This window comes from Amphiprion ocellaris, chromosome 18 (genome assembly GCF_022539595.1).
Source record: "Amphiprion ocellaris isolate individual 3 ecotype Okinawa chromosome 18, ASM2253959v1, whole genome shotgun sequence".
NCBI lineage: Eukaryota > Metazoa > Chordata > Actinopteri > Pomacentridae > Amphiprion > Amphiprion ocellaris.
The window spans coordinates 6,970,613-6,985,874 of record NC_072783.1 but is presented as its reverse complement, the minus strand read 5'-3'; the positions used below and the strand labels follow the sequence as shown (position 1 = coordinate 6,985,874).

At 42.1% G+C, this 15,262-nt stretch overlaps 1 protein-coding gene across 3 annotated transcripts in view; it reads right to left on the bottom strand.

Moving 5' to 3' along the window:
• Nucleotides 1-15,223, bottom strand: part of heatr1 (HEAT repeat containing 1) — a 30,937-nt gene extending 15,714 nt beyond the window's left edge. For all 3 annotated transcript variants that reach the window (XM_055004844.1, XM_055004846.1, XM_055004845.1), the window contains exons 1-25: nucleotides 15,100-15,223; nucleotides 14,097-14,251; nucleotides 13,791-14,007; nucleotides 12,475-12,616; nucleotides 12,233-12,334; nucleotides 12,011-12,151; nucleotides 11,347-11,558; nucleotides 11,124-11,257; nucleotides 10,956-11,043; nucleotides 10,012-10,113; nucleotides 9,615-9,732; nucleotides 9,419-9,526; nucleotides 9,156-9,254; nucleotides 8,949-9,037; nucleotides 7,911-8,107; nucleotides 7,001-7,122; nucleotides 6,088-6,273; nucleotides 3,551-3,725; nucleotides 3,318-3,466; nucleotides 2,421-2,613; nucleotides 2,139-2,308; nucleotides 1,072-1,224; nucleotides 667-906; nucleotides 325-456; nucleotides 15-118 (exon numbers count right to left, since the gene is read on the bottom strand). In XM_055004844.1, coding sequence (XP_054860819.1) covers nucleotides 15-118; nucleotides 325-456; nucleotides 667-906; nucleotides 1,072-1,224; nucleotides 2,139-2,308; nucleotides 2,421-2,613; nucleotides 3,318-3,466; nucleotides 3,551-3,725; nucleotides 6,088-6,273; nucleotides 7,001-7,122; nucleotides 7,911-8,107; nucleotides 8,949-9,037; nucleotides 9,156-9,254; nucleotides 9,419-9,526; nucleotides 9,615-9,732; nucleotides 10,012-10,113; nucleotides 10,956-11,043; nucleotides 11,124-11,257; nucleotides 11,347-11,558; nucleotides 12,011-12,151; nucleotides 12,233-12,334; nucleotides 12,475-12,616; nucleotides 13,791-14,007; nucleotides 14,097-14,238 — 3,515 coding nt within the window. In that variant the 5' untranslated portion in view covers nucleotides 14,239-14,251; nucleotides 15,100-15,223. The remainder of the gene's footprint in view (nucleotides 1-14; nucleotides 119-324; nucleotides 457-666; nucleotides 907-1,071; nucleotides 1,225-2,138; nucleotides 2,309-2,420; nucleotides 2,614-3,317; nucleotides 3,467-3,550; nucleotides 3,726-6,087; nucleotides 6,274-7,000; nucleotides 7,123-7,910; nucleotides 8,108-8,948; nucleotides 9,038-9,155; nucleotides 9,255-9,418; nucleotides 9,527-9,614; nucleotides 9,733-10,011; nucleotides 10,114-10,955; nucleotides 11,044-11,123; nucleotides 11,258-11,346; nucleotides 11,559-12,010; nucleotides 12,152-12,232; nucleotides 12,335-12,474; nucleotides 12,617-13,790; nucleotides 14,008-14,096; nucleotides 14,252-15,099) is intronic.
• Between the last annotated feature and the right edge of the window lie 39 nt (nucleotides 15,224-15,262).

Genomic DNA, 15,262 nt, shown 5'->3' with positions numbered 1-15,262 from the left:
AGCAGTAAATAAACCTCTGAGTGGCTCGGCTCCGGCGGGTTTGTTGAACCGTCACGCTGACATTGGGTTTCTGAGGAGGAGAAAGTTCATTGGCTACCAGCTGAGCGTCAACGGAGATCTGAGGAAAAAAATAAATAATAAATAAATAAAACAGTTGAATGGCTACCAGCTGCGCGTACATACAGTTTTAATGGTTTATTTCCCAGTTCCCAGCTGTATTTACGGAGCTGTTTTTAATCTTATTCATCCCTTTAATTTTAATCTTTAGTTTTGTCATTTTTCTAGTTGTAATCCTTTAATATTTTAGTTTTTTATTCTTCTCACCCCCTTAAAGCTGCTGCTGATGGCGTCGGCCACCGCTGGACTCCGACTCTCCACCAGAAGGTCGAACAGAACCGACAGAATCTTCTGCTGAACTTTTTCATCTCCCAGAGCCGAGAAGAACGACTTGGAGATCTGTGGAGACGACGAGTGGAAAACAAACGGAGACTCAGGATCATTTTCCTCAGAAACATCAGAACAAACATCCAACTGTAATTTATAAAGACTTTTATCTGTTATTTAGAATCAAACTGCAGGTTTTAGAGTTTAAACATGAAGAATTCTACTCAGTTTTCCTGGTTCTAATCCAGGAATTAAACCGTTCTAACCCTGTTTCTCCCCCACCTGCTCCAGAGCCATCATCTGGCAGCTCGGTACGTCAGGGTGCTGCTGGGTCGGGGTCCTCAGAGCCCGGATGAACAGGTCCAGACAGTTCTGGTCCCGGACCAGCAGGGGGGCCGAGGCCTCGTCGAACTTCCCCAGAACCAGCTGCATGAGCCGGGCCTCGTCCCGCAGCAGAGATGGGGTGTCGGGTCCGGTCTCCAGGAGCCGGTCCAGGACAGGCAGCAGAACCGAGAGGACGGACTGACGAGAGGAAACAGAGAACCAGGAGATCAGAACCTCAGAACCAGGAGGTCAGAACCTCAGAACCAGAGTTCTGACAGAGAACTGACTGATTACAGATCTGATGTTGGATTTCTCTGTAAACTGAACATTCAGGTGTCAGTCTGAGGTGAGCTGCTGCCTCACCTGTCCGCTGACGTTGCTCAGAGCGTCCAGCAGGGCGGCGCTGTTGTACGACGGGCAGCTGGAGGTCTGAACGGTGGAAAGCAGCTGCTGCATCGACGCCTGAAGCTTCCTGGATTTACTGGAAGAACTTTCAGCGTGAAGAACGCCGAGAACCTGCAGAGAAGAAACCGACAAACTGAACAATAAAGACTAAAATAATGATCTATAAATACTCAATAATCTCCTTTAGACAATTACTTTTAATAACATCATTTAAGGAAAAACAAGTGTTCAGCTTCAAAACGTCAAATAAACTAATTCAATTAATTGTTAAAGAAAAGCTTAAATGAACAACATCTTTATATTTAGAACAACAACCTGAAAGTTACTTTATAGTTTTATTTACTGAGTTTTTTTCTGGAAAACTGTGAGGAAATAATATCTGAATTAAAAAGCCTCAACTTCATTCTGATTGTTTATGTTTACTTTATTTCTCCTCTTTTATAGGAACGGTTATGAGCTCAGTTTATACCAGTTTTAACTGAAGTTCATCTCAGGTTTAACACTAGTTTATTCCTGTTTTAACTATAATTTATTCCTGTTTTGACTCTTGTTTATTCTTGTTTTAACTCTAGTTTATTCCTGTTTTAACTACAATTATTTCCTATTTTTAATTATAATTTAGCCCTGTTTTAACTCTTGTTTATTAATGGTTTTAATTCTTATTCCAGGTTTAACTGTAGTTTATTCCAGACTTAACTCTAGTTTACTCCTGTTTTAATTAAAGTTTATTCCTGTTTTAACTCTATTTTATTCCTGGTTTAACTCTAGTTTATTCCAGGTTAAACTCTGGTTTATTCCAGGTATACCGGTAATTCCAGTTTCTTCCCTAATTTGAACCTTGTGTTGAGGTTATTCTAGACTGTTGGAGAGCGATAATTTATGGATTCTGTTTTGCTCTACTTTAAATAACTCAAATCCTGGGAATCATCAGGATGAAGTCTTTAAATAAACCAGTGGATTCATGTTACTTTGTAAACTCAGTGGTAGAATATTAAAGTGACAAACTAAAATGTGAACCCTCTCACCTGGCTCAGGTACGTCGGGTCGGCAATGATCTCCTCTGAGGTCTTCAGGAGCCTCTCTGTGATTGGCTGGAAGGGGGAGGAGGCTCCTGATAGGCTCTTCAGGGCGGCGAGGGCGGATCTACGAACCTCCCGGACCGGAGAGGAGAGACAACACAACAGGGACGGGACCACTGACGCACAAACAGGCACACAAATAGACACAAAAATACACACAAATACACAGACGTTACAAAACAACACGATCAGATTTGTTCATTTTATTATTGTTTTATTTCTTCCTACCAGGTGAATCGGTGGCGGCCAGCGTCTCCAACATGGCGTCCGGCTGGTTGCTAAGCAACGCTCCGCCCATATACAGTGCCTGAGTCTGCAGGACGGCGCCCACCTTCACGTCCAGCTGGTCGCCGTGGTTACTGCCGTATCCCCACAGGATGGACAGGAACCTGAAGAGCATCACTGGATCCCCAAGGTGGACCTGAAGGTTTAATGTCACGTTTAAAATTAAATTATTATAAAAATAATAAAACAGAGAAATACACATAAAAAAAAAAAAAACCAAAACCTGTTTAAAGGAGTCATTAGTCAGAAAAAATCTACAGGATTCTGGTTCTAGGTCTGGTTCTATTTTCAGTCATGGTTCTAGTCCTGATTCTGGTTCTAGTTCTGGTCCTAGTCCTAGTTGTAGTCCCGGTCCTAGTCCTGGTCCTGATTCTAGTCCTGGTCTTAGTTCTGGTCCTAGTCCTATCTCTGGTTCTGGTTCTGGTCCTGCCCCCTCACCTGGACCAGCAGCTTCATCAGCTGTCTGGTGCTAGTTCTAGTTTTAGTCTCTAGTCCTGGTTCTGGTTTTAGTCTCTGGTCTCTAGTCCTGGTCCTAGTCCTAGTCTTGGTCCCAGTCCTGGTCCCCCTCGCCTGGACCAGCAGCTTCATCGGCTGTCTGGTTCTAGTTCTGGTTTTAGTCTCTAGTCCTGGTTCTGGTTTTAGTCTCTGGTCTCTAGTCCTGGTCCTAGTCCTAGTCTTGGTCCTAGTCCTGGTCCCCCTCACCTGGACCAGCAGCTTCATCAGCTGTCTGGTTCTAGTTCTAGTTTTAGTCTCTAGTCCTGGTTCTGGTTTTAGTCTCTACCCTCTAGTCCTGGCCCTGGTACTGGTCCTGGTCCTAGTCCTAGTCCTGGTCCCCCTCACCTGGACCAGCAGCTTCATCAGCTGTCTGAAGCTTCCTGCCGTCGGTCCGTCGGTGGCGCCGCTCATCAGAACGCTGAACATCCGACAGAGCAGACCCAGGTAGCAGCAGGTGTTGGTGTCCATCTTCTCCGGGTTCCACCAGACCTCACCTGCAGTCACATGACGGGTCAGCGGCCAATCACACGGCCAGGTGAGTGAGCAGCCAATCACACGGCCAGGTGAATCCAGCTTACCTTTGAAGGAGGCGTCGTCACACCTGAGGGTCTGGATGAAGTCTCTGAGCAGACAGGTGAGGACGCAGCCGAACTCCAGGTCGGCCGGCTCACCTGGCTGCTGCTCACACCTGCTCAGGTAAGCGGTCAGAGCCTCGGAGAAGGACGGCCAATCAGAGACGAGACGCCCAGACTCCTGAAAACAGAAGAAGAAGAAACCGGAGGAAAATAAAAACAAAACTAACGCTAAACAAACAAACACACCTGAAGACTGAACACACCTGAAGACTGAACACACCTGGTTCTAGAAAAAAAATTACCTTTTAACTGTTGTTTTATAAAATTATTTACTTATTTTATAGATTTTCCACATTATTTTTACTGCTATTTTTATGTTATTTTACTGATAATTTACATATTTTTGTGATATTTTAGGATATTATTTTTACTGATGATTTACGTTTTTTACTTACATTTTGCGATATTTTGCAATATTTTACTGACATTTTACACATTTTTACTGATGTCTTACATTATTTTACGTTATTTTATGGATTTTTACTGATATTTTACGTTATTTTACAGTCAGAGCCAGATATCTTCCATTATTTGACGTTATTTTATGTATTTTTACTAGGGCTGTCAAAATTAGAACGTTAACGCGGAATAATCCAGCACCATAATTAATCAGATTAAAAATTTTAATGCAGTTAATGCATCTGCAGCGCAGAATGACTCAAAATCCCTGAAACGTGTCTGGCAACGCATTTCGGGTATTTTAAATTTGATGGGTCGCTTCTATTTTACCGGCGCAGCTTTTCCAGTGTTAGTTTATCAGCTCAGGAAACACACAGACCAATTAGGTACGAGTTCAGCCATCCCATGTGACACTGCTCAGCCAATGAATTAGTCTCCAGCCACTAAACTATGCAGCTGAGTTCAGAAAACAGGTGAGGGACAGACGAGAGGAGGACGGACAAAAAGATAAACAAGAAAAGCACTCAGAGAGTGCAGTGCTCCGCCAAGACTGTTCATTCCTCAGTTTGTGTATTCAGAAATCACGGCAACATAGAATCTGGAGATTTAATATAGATCGACCCACAGACTAACTATGTAAATACTAAATTGCCCTGCGTGAGCACAGGCATGTGTTGTGTATGCGTACGTTATGTAGTACAGATACCGAATTGCGTGACCGAAATATGGAGCGGGTCGAGTGAATTGATGCAGGTAACTGAACCAGCGTTCACTTGTTGTCATGGTTACGGTGACGCAGTCCCAGCCGCTATATCTCGCAATGGAAAATCCTTAACAAATCCGTGGATCCAGACCATAAGCTGCATCACTGCCAAAATCTAATGAGGTGGTCCTTGTGTCATTTCTCACCTTCCCTGAAAATTTCATCCAAATTCGTGTGTCTGTTTTAGAGTAATTTTGCAGACGGACAGACAGATTCTCAAACGTAAGCCGATCATCACATAACTGCGCTGCGTTCCTTGGTGGAGTAAAAAACAAATCGACACCGAGAGGAAAGTCGCCCTGCACATGTTGACTATGTTTGGATCAACATACAGCTGTAAGGCAGCTTCTCAACTACGAATATAATCCTAACTAAATATGGTTCCAGACTCACCAATGAGCTCCAAATGTGTCTGAGAACGACCCTGACACCATTCAGGCCACGATTCAGAATACTGGCAGCTCAGTTCTCCCATTAAGCAGCAGGAGTATAAGGGGAGTGATGTAAGAGAAAAAAATGTAAAGGTGTTCAACTGTTTACATTTTTTCAGATTTAGGTGTTAAAGATGTATATAAGCTGGTTCAGGTTGTTCAGTCATTATTTTTCACTTTATTTTCAGATGTACAGTTATATCAAAAGTTATTTATTAATAAATGTTGTCAAAATGTTTCTGAACGGTACTGAATTTATCTAATTTGACAATCAGTTATTGATCACATGCAGACGCTAATAAAACTACTAGGATACATCAACATATATCACACTAATTCAAGTTAGACATTATGATTTTCTGGACCTTTGCTTTAATACATTTTCTCTGACTGGACCTCTTTGAATTTTAGTTGAATACCCCTGCAACAAACAGCATGTTGGCTCTCTTTTTGAATTAAAAAAAACCCCAAAGACGGTACAGTCCACCAACTTATAGTAATATGAACACTCTGCAGGAAGGAGTTTTCTTTTCACTGAATCACAGGTGTTTAATAAACATGTCAAGTGCAGATATATTCCCTTCTTTCTTGAATCTGTTTGCTCATGCTAAATGAAACAATATAGTATAATATCGATTAAAAAAGAATGAGATGTAATCGTGATTAATTGAAATTAATCCACAGCAACCCTGTGATTAATGTGATTAAACCATTTTAATCATTTGACAGCACTAATTTTTACGTTATTTTACATATTTACGACTGTCTATAGTGTATTTTTTTGGAACTAGTTTCCATTTTTTTTTACATTTTAATCTCAGGACATCATTGCTTGCATTTCCAGCGTCAACAGAGCGCTAACGTCCACCAGCAGGTGTGAGACTCACCTGGAGGCGGAGCTCCAGCAGGGGGCGCTCCAGCAGCAGGTAGACCCTCTGGGCCGTCAGCAGGTGCTGCGTGTCGCTCAGACCTCCCAGACCCAGTAGCAGCGTCTGGGTCAGGACCAGGAAGGACGTCTTCTGTCGGAGACCAGAACCCTGCTGCTGCTCCACCAGCACCGCCAGCTTCTCCAGCTGTCCAATCAGAGACAAGGACATGGGTCAGCTGACCGCCAGCAGCCAATCACAGCATCACAGCTATGAGAGCTTTAAAAACAACAGATTCTCACAAAATATAGAATCTAGACTTATGGAAGGAGGAGAAAATATTTAAACCTTTGAGCCTTAAAACTGGCAGGTAAAAATAAATAAAAATAATTTTAAAACATATTCCACCATTTATCAGCCAGAAACATTTAAAACAGAGAGAATCTAATTAATCTAACTTGTTTTAAAACCTTCAATTGATAGTTTTTTATTCCTGAAACGGTCTAAATACTCTATAGGGATTTTGCAGGACTCGCTAATTACAGCTTCAGATCTTTTAAACACAAATAACATTTTATAAACCAGACATTTAACTTTTAAGCACAATAATAATTAGTGACATAATTATCTAATGATGAGATAAACACTAGAACCAACCAAATAAGTCTGAGTTTATTAATTAAATGATGCCGATTATCAGCCAGAAACTGTGGAAAAACAATCAGATGTTCAGCTTTCCTACAGTCCCTGAACGCATCATCGTTAAAAACGAACCAAATCTGAATCTAAAACTGAAACATTTCATTAAAATCACTGTTTACTGCATGTTTTAGGTGTTTATAAATGCTGTAGTTTTGGTGGCTTATTCTAAATCTAATTTTCCTTTAAAGCAGCTGCAGGTTTCAGGTTCTGAGGTTCTAAAGATAAAACTCACGGCGTCCCGTCTGGAGAAATGCTCCATGTTGGCCAGATTCTGGGTCAGCGTGGAAACCAGACGTTCGTTTATCAAACCAACAAAGTTCGGATCAGAGCTTCTCTTCGTCGCTTTGTCCAGTTCTGAGGAAACAAATAAATAAACAACAACAAGAAATAAACAGACAGAAACACTAAATACACATACAATGAAAAATAAAAGATGCAGAGAATTCTATGTTCTTATATGATTAGAAATTAGTCGGATTATTCTCCATAATTAAAAATATTGGAGTCTTCAGCCTTAATATTCGCCGAGTTATTTACAAAATTAATAAATCTGGAGGGTCTAAAACTAAATATTTAAATTAATCAGGATAATCTCAGTAAATTAATACTGTTGGGTTTCAGATTAGTATGTATTATAGTCTGTTAAAAAATACATCAATTATCAGTAATATGACACAAAATATTAGTAAAACAACATAAATTATCAGTAAAAATACATAAAATATCAGTAAAATAATGTAAAATATCAGTAAAGTAACGTAAAATATCAGTAAAATAATGCAAAAATCTGTAAAATAACATAAAACATCAGTAAAATAATGCAAAATATCAGCAAAATAACGTAAAATATCAGTAAAAACGTAAAATATCAGTAAAATAATGTAAAATATCAGCAAAATATATAAATTATCAGTAAAATATCAGTAAAAATACATAAAATACCAGTATAATATCAAATGATCAGTAAAAATACAAACAAAAACTGTCATTTAAAGTCATTTAAAAATTCTTCTACTGCTTTAAAGTCGTGAAAACTTCTTGAACTGAGGCTAAACTTGAATTCTACGTTTCCTGATGTTTCTGGCGTTTTACTTAACCTTCATGAACACCTCCTGCAGGAGTTCAGAGGTGTTACTACTCACCTGCAGCCCAGGTGAGGGTGAGCGGATGCTGCTGGAGGAAGGAGGACCGGGCAACGAGGCGAGGGAGGCCGAGTCGACTCGACGTTGCCACCAGGAAGGGCAGCAGCCTCCAGCCGGTCCGCTGCACCAGGTCAGCATCGCTTTTTCCCAGCCGGGGGTCGGACAGTAAACGCAGCGCCTCGGTCTGGACGGGAAGCCTGAAGGACACGGAGAGAAAACCATCAGAATTATCAGATATTAGTTTACTACCCTGGTTAATTATTATTTTACTGATATTTTAAGCTATTTTACTTATTATTTACACATTTTTTACAGATAATTTACGTATTTTTACTGATGATTTACGTATTTTTACAGATACTTTATGTTATTTTATTGGTAATTTACATGTTTTTACTGATATTTTATGCATTTTTACTGATAATTTAAGAATTTTCACTGATATTTCAAGTTATATTATTAATAACAATATTTTTACATATTTTAACTGATATTTATATTATTTTAGGTTATTTTACTGATATTTTACTTTATTTTACTGAACTTTTACATTATTTTACTGATAATTTACATATTTCTTCTGATATTATAAGTTATTTTACTGATAATTTATTGACACATTTTTTATTTACACATTTTTACTGATATGTTATTTTTGTTACTTTCCAACTAATAAAAACAACAAAACAAACAAAAAAAATGTCCAAAATGACTCAAAATTCTGCAAAAGTTATTTAAAACTTTCTCTAATTGATTCAAAAACTTGTCCAAAACTGCTCAAAACTTGAAATAAGACCAAAGTGTTTCAAAACTTACTGAAAAACTTGCTTTAAAATTCGAACAAAATTAATCAAAATGAGCCCAAAACAACTCAAAACCTTTCTAAATAACAAAAACAAAAAACTTCCAAAATGACTCCAAATTTATCAGAATTACTTGAAACATTTTCAAAAGGACAAAATTAGTCCAAAACGACTCAAATCTGTCCACAATGCTGGATTTAATTTAAATATGATTCTATTTGTGTAGTTCACTGACCAGCGTTCAGCGTCGGACAGATCGGCTCGGTTCAGCAGACACAGGAAACATGACACAACATCTTCAGGCTCCAGAACATCCAGAACCACCTGGAAGACCCAAAACCCCACAGTTAGACAGTTGGACAGTTAGTCTGATTGAACCTTCAGAGCCGTTAAGAGTCTTTACAAGAGTCTTTACTAGAGTCGTTAAATCGTCCAGACTCACCTCCAGGACCCTCAGAGCTGCAGAGACGACTGACGGAGCTTCGTCCTGGAGGCGTTCGACGATGGTGTCTTTCAGGAAACCTTCGTCCAAACTCTGCTGCTGCTCCGGACAAAACCAAACACACATTTAAAAGTTTTGCTGGAGGACGAATCGGAGGTAAACTTCAGGATTCAGTCATCTGACCGGTTTATATTAGAAAGAGTTTGATGTTCTGTTCTTAGCGACCAGAGGAACAGGTTTACTCGGTAAATCTGCTGCTGTACCTGTCCGGAGGTGACGATGTCCATCAGATGCTCCACAGCCGACACTCGGACTGAAGGCTGAGGATGTTTAAGGCTGAGCAGCAGCGACGTGTCCGAGTCGCCCAGAATCTGAGACACAAAGACAGTTAGACGCCAAGTTCACTTTTCAAACCTGCAGAGAGCTAAGGAGCTGCTGGTGAAATCTAATGAAGTTTACCTGGAACTTCCCGCTGCACAGAGACAGAGACAGGAAGTGATGAAACAGATGTTTCTGCTGCGTGTCGCTGATGTCGGTCACATGACCTGCAAGGATGCTGTCCAGAGCTCCGACGTACCTGGTGGAGGACAAATGTACACCTGAGGACGCTTCTAAACGTGGATTAAAGCTGGATTTACAGCAGCCAGAACTTTTATTTTTACATCATATCTGACTGATGTAGCGCCACCACACCACCAGGGGGCAGCATCACCTCTCAGACATGTTCAGTAGAGACAAACTGTTTAATTATAGAGTTTACTTTAGATCTGTGTTCTGGTGGTAATAAAGAGAAGAACAGGCACCTAAATAATCATCAGACTGAAATGAGTTTGGACTAAAAAAGCAGCACACGTACTTGGACTCGAACAGTCGAACTAGAGGCAGCAGACGCTGGTCAAGTGCCGACAGGTTTTCAGCAGAAAGTTCGGTTTGACTCAGATATTCGTCCAGCAGCAACCTGAAGGAGAAACACAGCAACACTCAGGACGGCAACAGCAGGACGAACCGATGAAACCTTATGGGACTCGGACTAGTCCTCTTAAGACTTGAGACACAACTCTGATGAATCCTCTAAAGACCTGCCTTAAACTAATCCTCAAAGGACTTGAAACTTGGCTAGGACTAGCCCTCTAAAGACTTGAGACATGACTCCAAGAACCCCTCTAAATCCTTGAAATATGCTTCAGACTAGTCCTTTAAAGATGTGACAAAAACTAGTCCTCTGAGGACTTGGGACCTGACTCAGACTAGCCTTCTGAAAACCTGAGACTCAACTCGGACTAGCCCTCTCAAGACCTGAATCAATGTTGCCTTCTCAAGACTTGACACTTGACTTCTACTAGTCCTTTGAAGATTTGATTCTGATGACCCCTCTAAAGACCAGAGACATGGCTTGATTTGGATATCTAAAGACTTGAAGAATGCCTTGGACCAGGCCTCTAAATACTCAACTCAGACTAAAGACTTGATACTTTAATTGGACTAGTCCTCTAAAAACTAGACTTGGACTCCTCCTCTACAGTCTTGACACTCGACTTGGGCTAGACCACTGAAGACGTGAGGTGTTGGTCAGTTTAGACATCTGAAGATTTAAGACATGTTTTGGACATATCCCCTAAATATTCAACTCATTCTACTCCCCTAAAACTTGAGTCATGACTCAGACTAGTCCTCTAAAGACTTGAGACTTGACTGGGACTAGTCTTCTGCAGATGTGACTCGGTGATGAATGAACTCTGCTTATCAGGCCGCAGGAGGTGAAGCTGAACAGTCTAAATGAGTCTGGAGGTTGAGGTTTACCGAGCCATGGTCCGGTCCAGGTCTTTGGTCAGGGGGACGGACGTCAGGATCGACTCCAAAACTCTGAGCTCGTCCGTTTCCGTCTCACCTGCAACAGAGAACAAATGGTGAACTCTGATCTTACATGTGGAGCTGCAACGTTTCATATCCAGATGCTGCAGGGCTCACCTGAGCTGCCAGCGAACACACTGTGGACCAGGTGGGGCAGCAGGTAACGCAGTAGAGGCCTGACGTCATGAACTGCCGCCATGACCTGCAGCGTGGAAACCAGGGCCGGCATCGAGCAGAGACGGCCGACAGCTCTGAACATACATGAAGAAACAAACACGTGAGACGATGGCACACTTGCACCACCACGTCCAAAACATCCCTACCAGGAGTCTGGTCCTACCTGGGTCCGGTAGCGCCTTCCTTCTGGTTCTGCAGCAGCACGGTGAGGCAGCCCAGACCCTCTTTGGCCAGAACCGGCTCTTTGACTAGAGACTTGCTGATGTGAACGGCGAGACTGTCCACAAGACTCGACTCCATCACCACCTTCACTGCCAGCTGGCACACGATCATGTAGGTGGCAGCTTTATAGTCCGTCAGGGATGACTTGAGACCCTGCAGGAACAACCAGACCAGGTCACCACGAGACCACAGGAGTAAAATGTTTAGTGCAAATTCAAACTTGAGTCCCCAAGTCCTTGAACCAACCAAAATATTACTGTACTAGGCTGTCCCACGTCAAGACGGACCAGTACTAAGTCAAGATCAACACGTCAAGTTCGACCAGTCCCAAGTCAACACCAAGCATTTAAGACCAACCATTTCCAGAGTCGGGGCCAACCAGTCTCATGTCAAGACAAACCAGTCCAAGACGAACAAGTCAATGTCCAACTAGTCCATGTCGAGACCAACCAGTCCCAGTTCGAGACCAACGATTAAGTCCAGCCAGTCCCAGATGAGGACCAACTTGTCCGAGGTCAAAATCAACAAATCAAGTACAACTCGTCTCTGGTCAAGACTGTTGTTTTTATCCTATGTGTTGTTCAGGTGAACAGCTAGTCGGTTACCTTCTGGACATACGGCAGCAGTTTGGAGATGATGGTATCGGACACTTTGTCCACAGCGTCCAGAGCAGGAACAATGGTGGAGGCATAGAAGGAGAAGATCACTCTGAGCTGGGAGCAATTCCCTGAGTGTCCTGAATAAGCCTGAAGAGGAGGAGAAGAGTTTAGCAGGTTCAAACGGAGGACCAACTTCCTTTGATCTGTACATGCTCCCACTCAGCTCACCTGGATGGACCTGGTCACCATGGAGCAGATGAAGTCCATGAAGCTCAGGTCGCTGTAGCAGTGGTTGATCAGGGCTCCTCTGGATAGCGGCACACCTGGTTTCTAAGGCAACAACATCACATAACACAGATTATTATTGTTATTCTGATTACTACGCCACAAAACAACCAGACAGACAGTTGGGTTCAGGTTCGGCCTCTGTGGTCAACAGCACCAAATGTGAGGTTTGGTTGTAGGCTGACCTGCAGGCAGTGTAGCCAGTTCCACTGGTTGGTGGCGTCTTTGATCTTGAGGAGCTGCAGGACTCTGACAAACACGTTGGTGTCGTGATACGGCAGCGCGCAGGACAGCAGCATGTCGGCGTTGTACAGCTGGATGTGGAAGCTGCAACACAAAACACCCGACGTCAGTCTCCGAGAAGAAAACTGGACTTTAGTGTCGACTGCAGAGTGAAACAGGAAGTACTGAGCTGCAAAACATTACTTTAAACAGGAAGTACTGCTGTTAGTTGTTGGATTGATGGACTGCTAAATTTAAATGTGGATCCTTCAGTTAGAAACAGAATAGTTGTTAAGTTTATCCCCTAGTCAAATATAAAGTCAAGACCAATGACTCCCAGGCCAAGTCCCATGACAAGACCAACAAATTAAAAGTGCAAAACAAAGTCCCAATTCAAGACTTACGATTCCCAGGTCAAGTCCTACATTGAGGCCCTAGACAAGTCCAAAGCCAAAAACAATGAGTCCAAAATCAAGACCAAAAAGTCCCAAGTCCCATCCCAAAAAAAGACTAACAAATCTTGGATCAACACAAACAAGTCCAATGTCAAAACCGATGAGTCCTAGTCAACTTCAACAAGTTTCTGGTCAAGATCAACGACCCAAGCCCAACAAGTTCTATGACAAGTCCAGAGTCAATGTCAAGTGTCAAATCAAGATTAACTAGTCCCAAGTCAAGTTCCAAGGTCAAGTCCGAAGTAAAAACCAACAAGTTACAAATCAAAATGTAAAAATCAAAGGGCAGGACCCCAGTTGAGTCACTAGTCAAGTCCCAAATCAGCACCAACCAGTTCCAGCTGAAGACCAACAAATTTGAGACCAAGATGAACCAGTTCCAATACAAATCCAACAAGTCCCAAGACCAGTCCCAAGTCAACCGCAACAAGTCTCAGATCAAAACAAACTAGTCCCAAGTCAAGATTAGTAAGCCCCAGGTCAAAGAGAAGTCTACACCAACAACTTGCAAGCCAAGACTTACAAATCCCAAGTCAAGAACTAAGTACAGTCCGTAGTCAAGACTAAAGTCAAGACCAACAAATTAAAGGTGCAAAACAAAGCCCCAATTCAAGACATACAAATCAGGTCAAGTCAAGATCAACAAGCCCCATGTAAAATAGAAGTCGAGATCAACAAGTTGTTGTGACGTTGTGACGTTTTCTCAGTGGAGTCTGGTTTGCTCTTATCTGTTCAGATTAGAAACCAGGACCGTAGATGACTTTTTTCTTTAATAAATGAAAGAGCTGTGGTGATTGGAGATCAGGTTAGTTGCAACGGCGTACCGGTGAACCAGCCACTCGATGCACTTGTGTGCCGGTTTGAGGAGGAAGTACGGGCAGAGGCGGGTGAGGAAGAGTGAGATGCCGGCGTCCAGCTTCTCGTTGACCTCCTTGGACTGGACGCTGCGTTCCAGAGTCAGCGACGCCCGGCTGAACAAAGTGTCCTGGAACTCCAGGAACGCCGGTTCTATTCCCAGCAGCTCCTCCAGCCCTGTGCAGCCTGGATGGAGGATGAGATGGTTAGAGATGGTTGGAGATGGTTAGAGAGGAACCTCTAAACCTGGAGCAGGACCAGGAGGACGGACTCACCAAGGGCATAGAAGGTACTTCTGTCCATAGTCGCAGCATCTTTGGGGTCGAAGAGCAGTGAGGCAACCTCCCGACGGACCAGAAGATTGGAGTCATTCTGAGGCAGCGCGAGCCTCTTGAGCTGGTGGGCCAGCGACGTCATGATGAACGGAAATCTGACGAAGACAAAAAGACTTAATACGTCTTTTATAAGAACGGATCAATTCAGACACCAAAGGAAACCTTTGAAAAATGGCATATGTACAGCTCAAACCATGTACTTTAGGACAGAAAGCCTTAAATCTGCAGTTTTTTGATGGGAGTTTGGAATGTAAACTAGCTCCAGACCAGAGAGAAAGTCAAAGATCCCTCTGAAATCTAGGTGGGACTGAAGCAGCAGGTTACTGATATAAATGACTTATCTACACTTTAATTAAAGGCGTTAATTTGACATCAAACATTAAAGGATTCTGGTAACTTTGACAGGTCAAACTTTGGAAAAGCAGCAAGAACTATCTGAAGACTTAGTTTGAAAAGAAGATTACACATATTTAAGGAATCAGGTAGAATAGAACAGAATTCTATTAGAAGGTAGTCAATATAATGGCGCCGAATTGAATAGCGGATGATAGTAATTCAAAGGAAATGTTAAAATCCGATTAATGTGAAGGAATCATTTCTGGGACAAAACCAAACCTTAAATTTGCAGTTTTCTCAATGAAGCTCGGCACGTAAACGAGCTACACACCAGAAACGTAGTCTGCTTCTTGTCTCGTATCTTCAGATGGTAAACCAGAGCACTAACTACATCTAAACAATTTTAAATTACTCTGCTCTGAGTGACAAATCTAGCTAATTTAAACTAAACGGCTGGATTGTTAGCTCTGACTACGACTGGAAGCTAAAGACTCAAAGTTACATTCCTGCAGCGAATCAAAGATCAAACATTTCACTTCAAAAGAGGCACAAAAATCCTCAAACTCAGCAGAAGAACAAGAAAAGTGAGAATTAAAACGACACAAACCTGCTGCGTGTTTTCCTCTAAAGTCTTCAGTTCAACACATGGAAACACGTTGTTTGGAGCGGAGAGTTTCTACTTCCGGGCCACTGAGACGATTCCATCCGCTCACTTCCGGTTTCGTCTGGAACGGATAGACTTAATTTGAAATAAATAAGAGAAAATCACA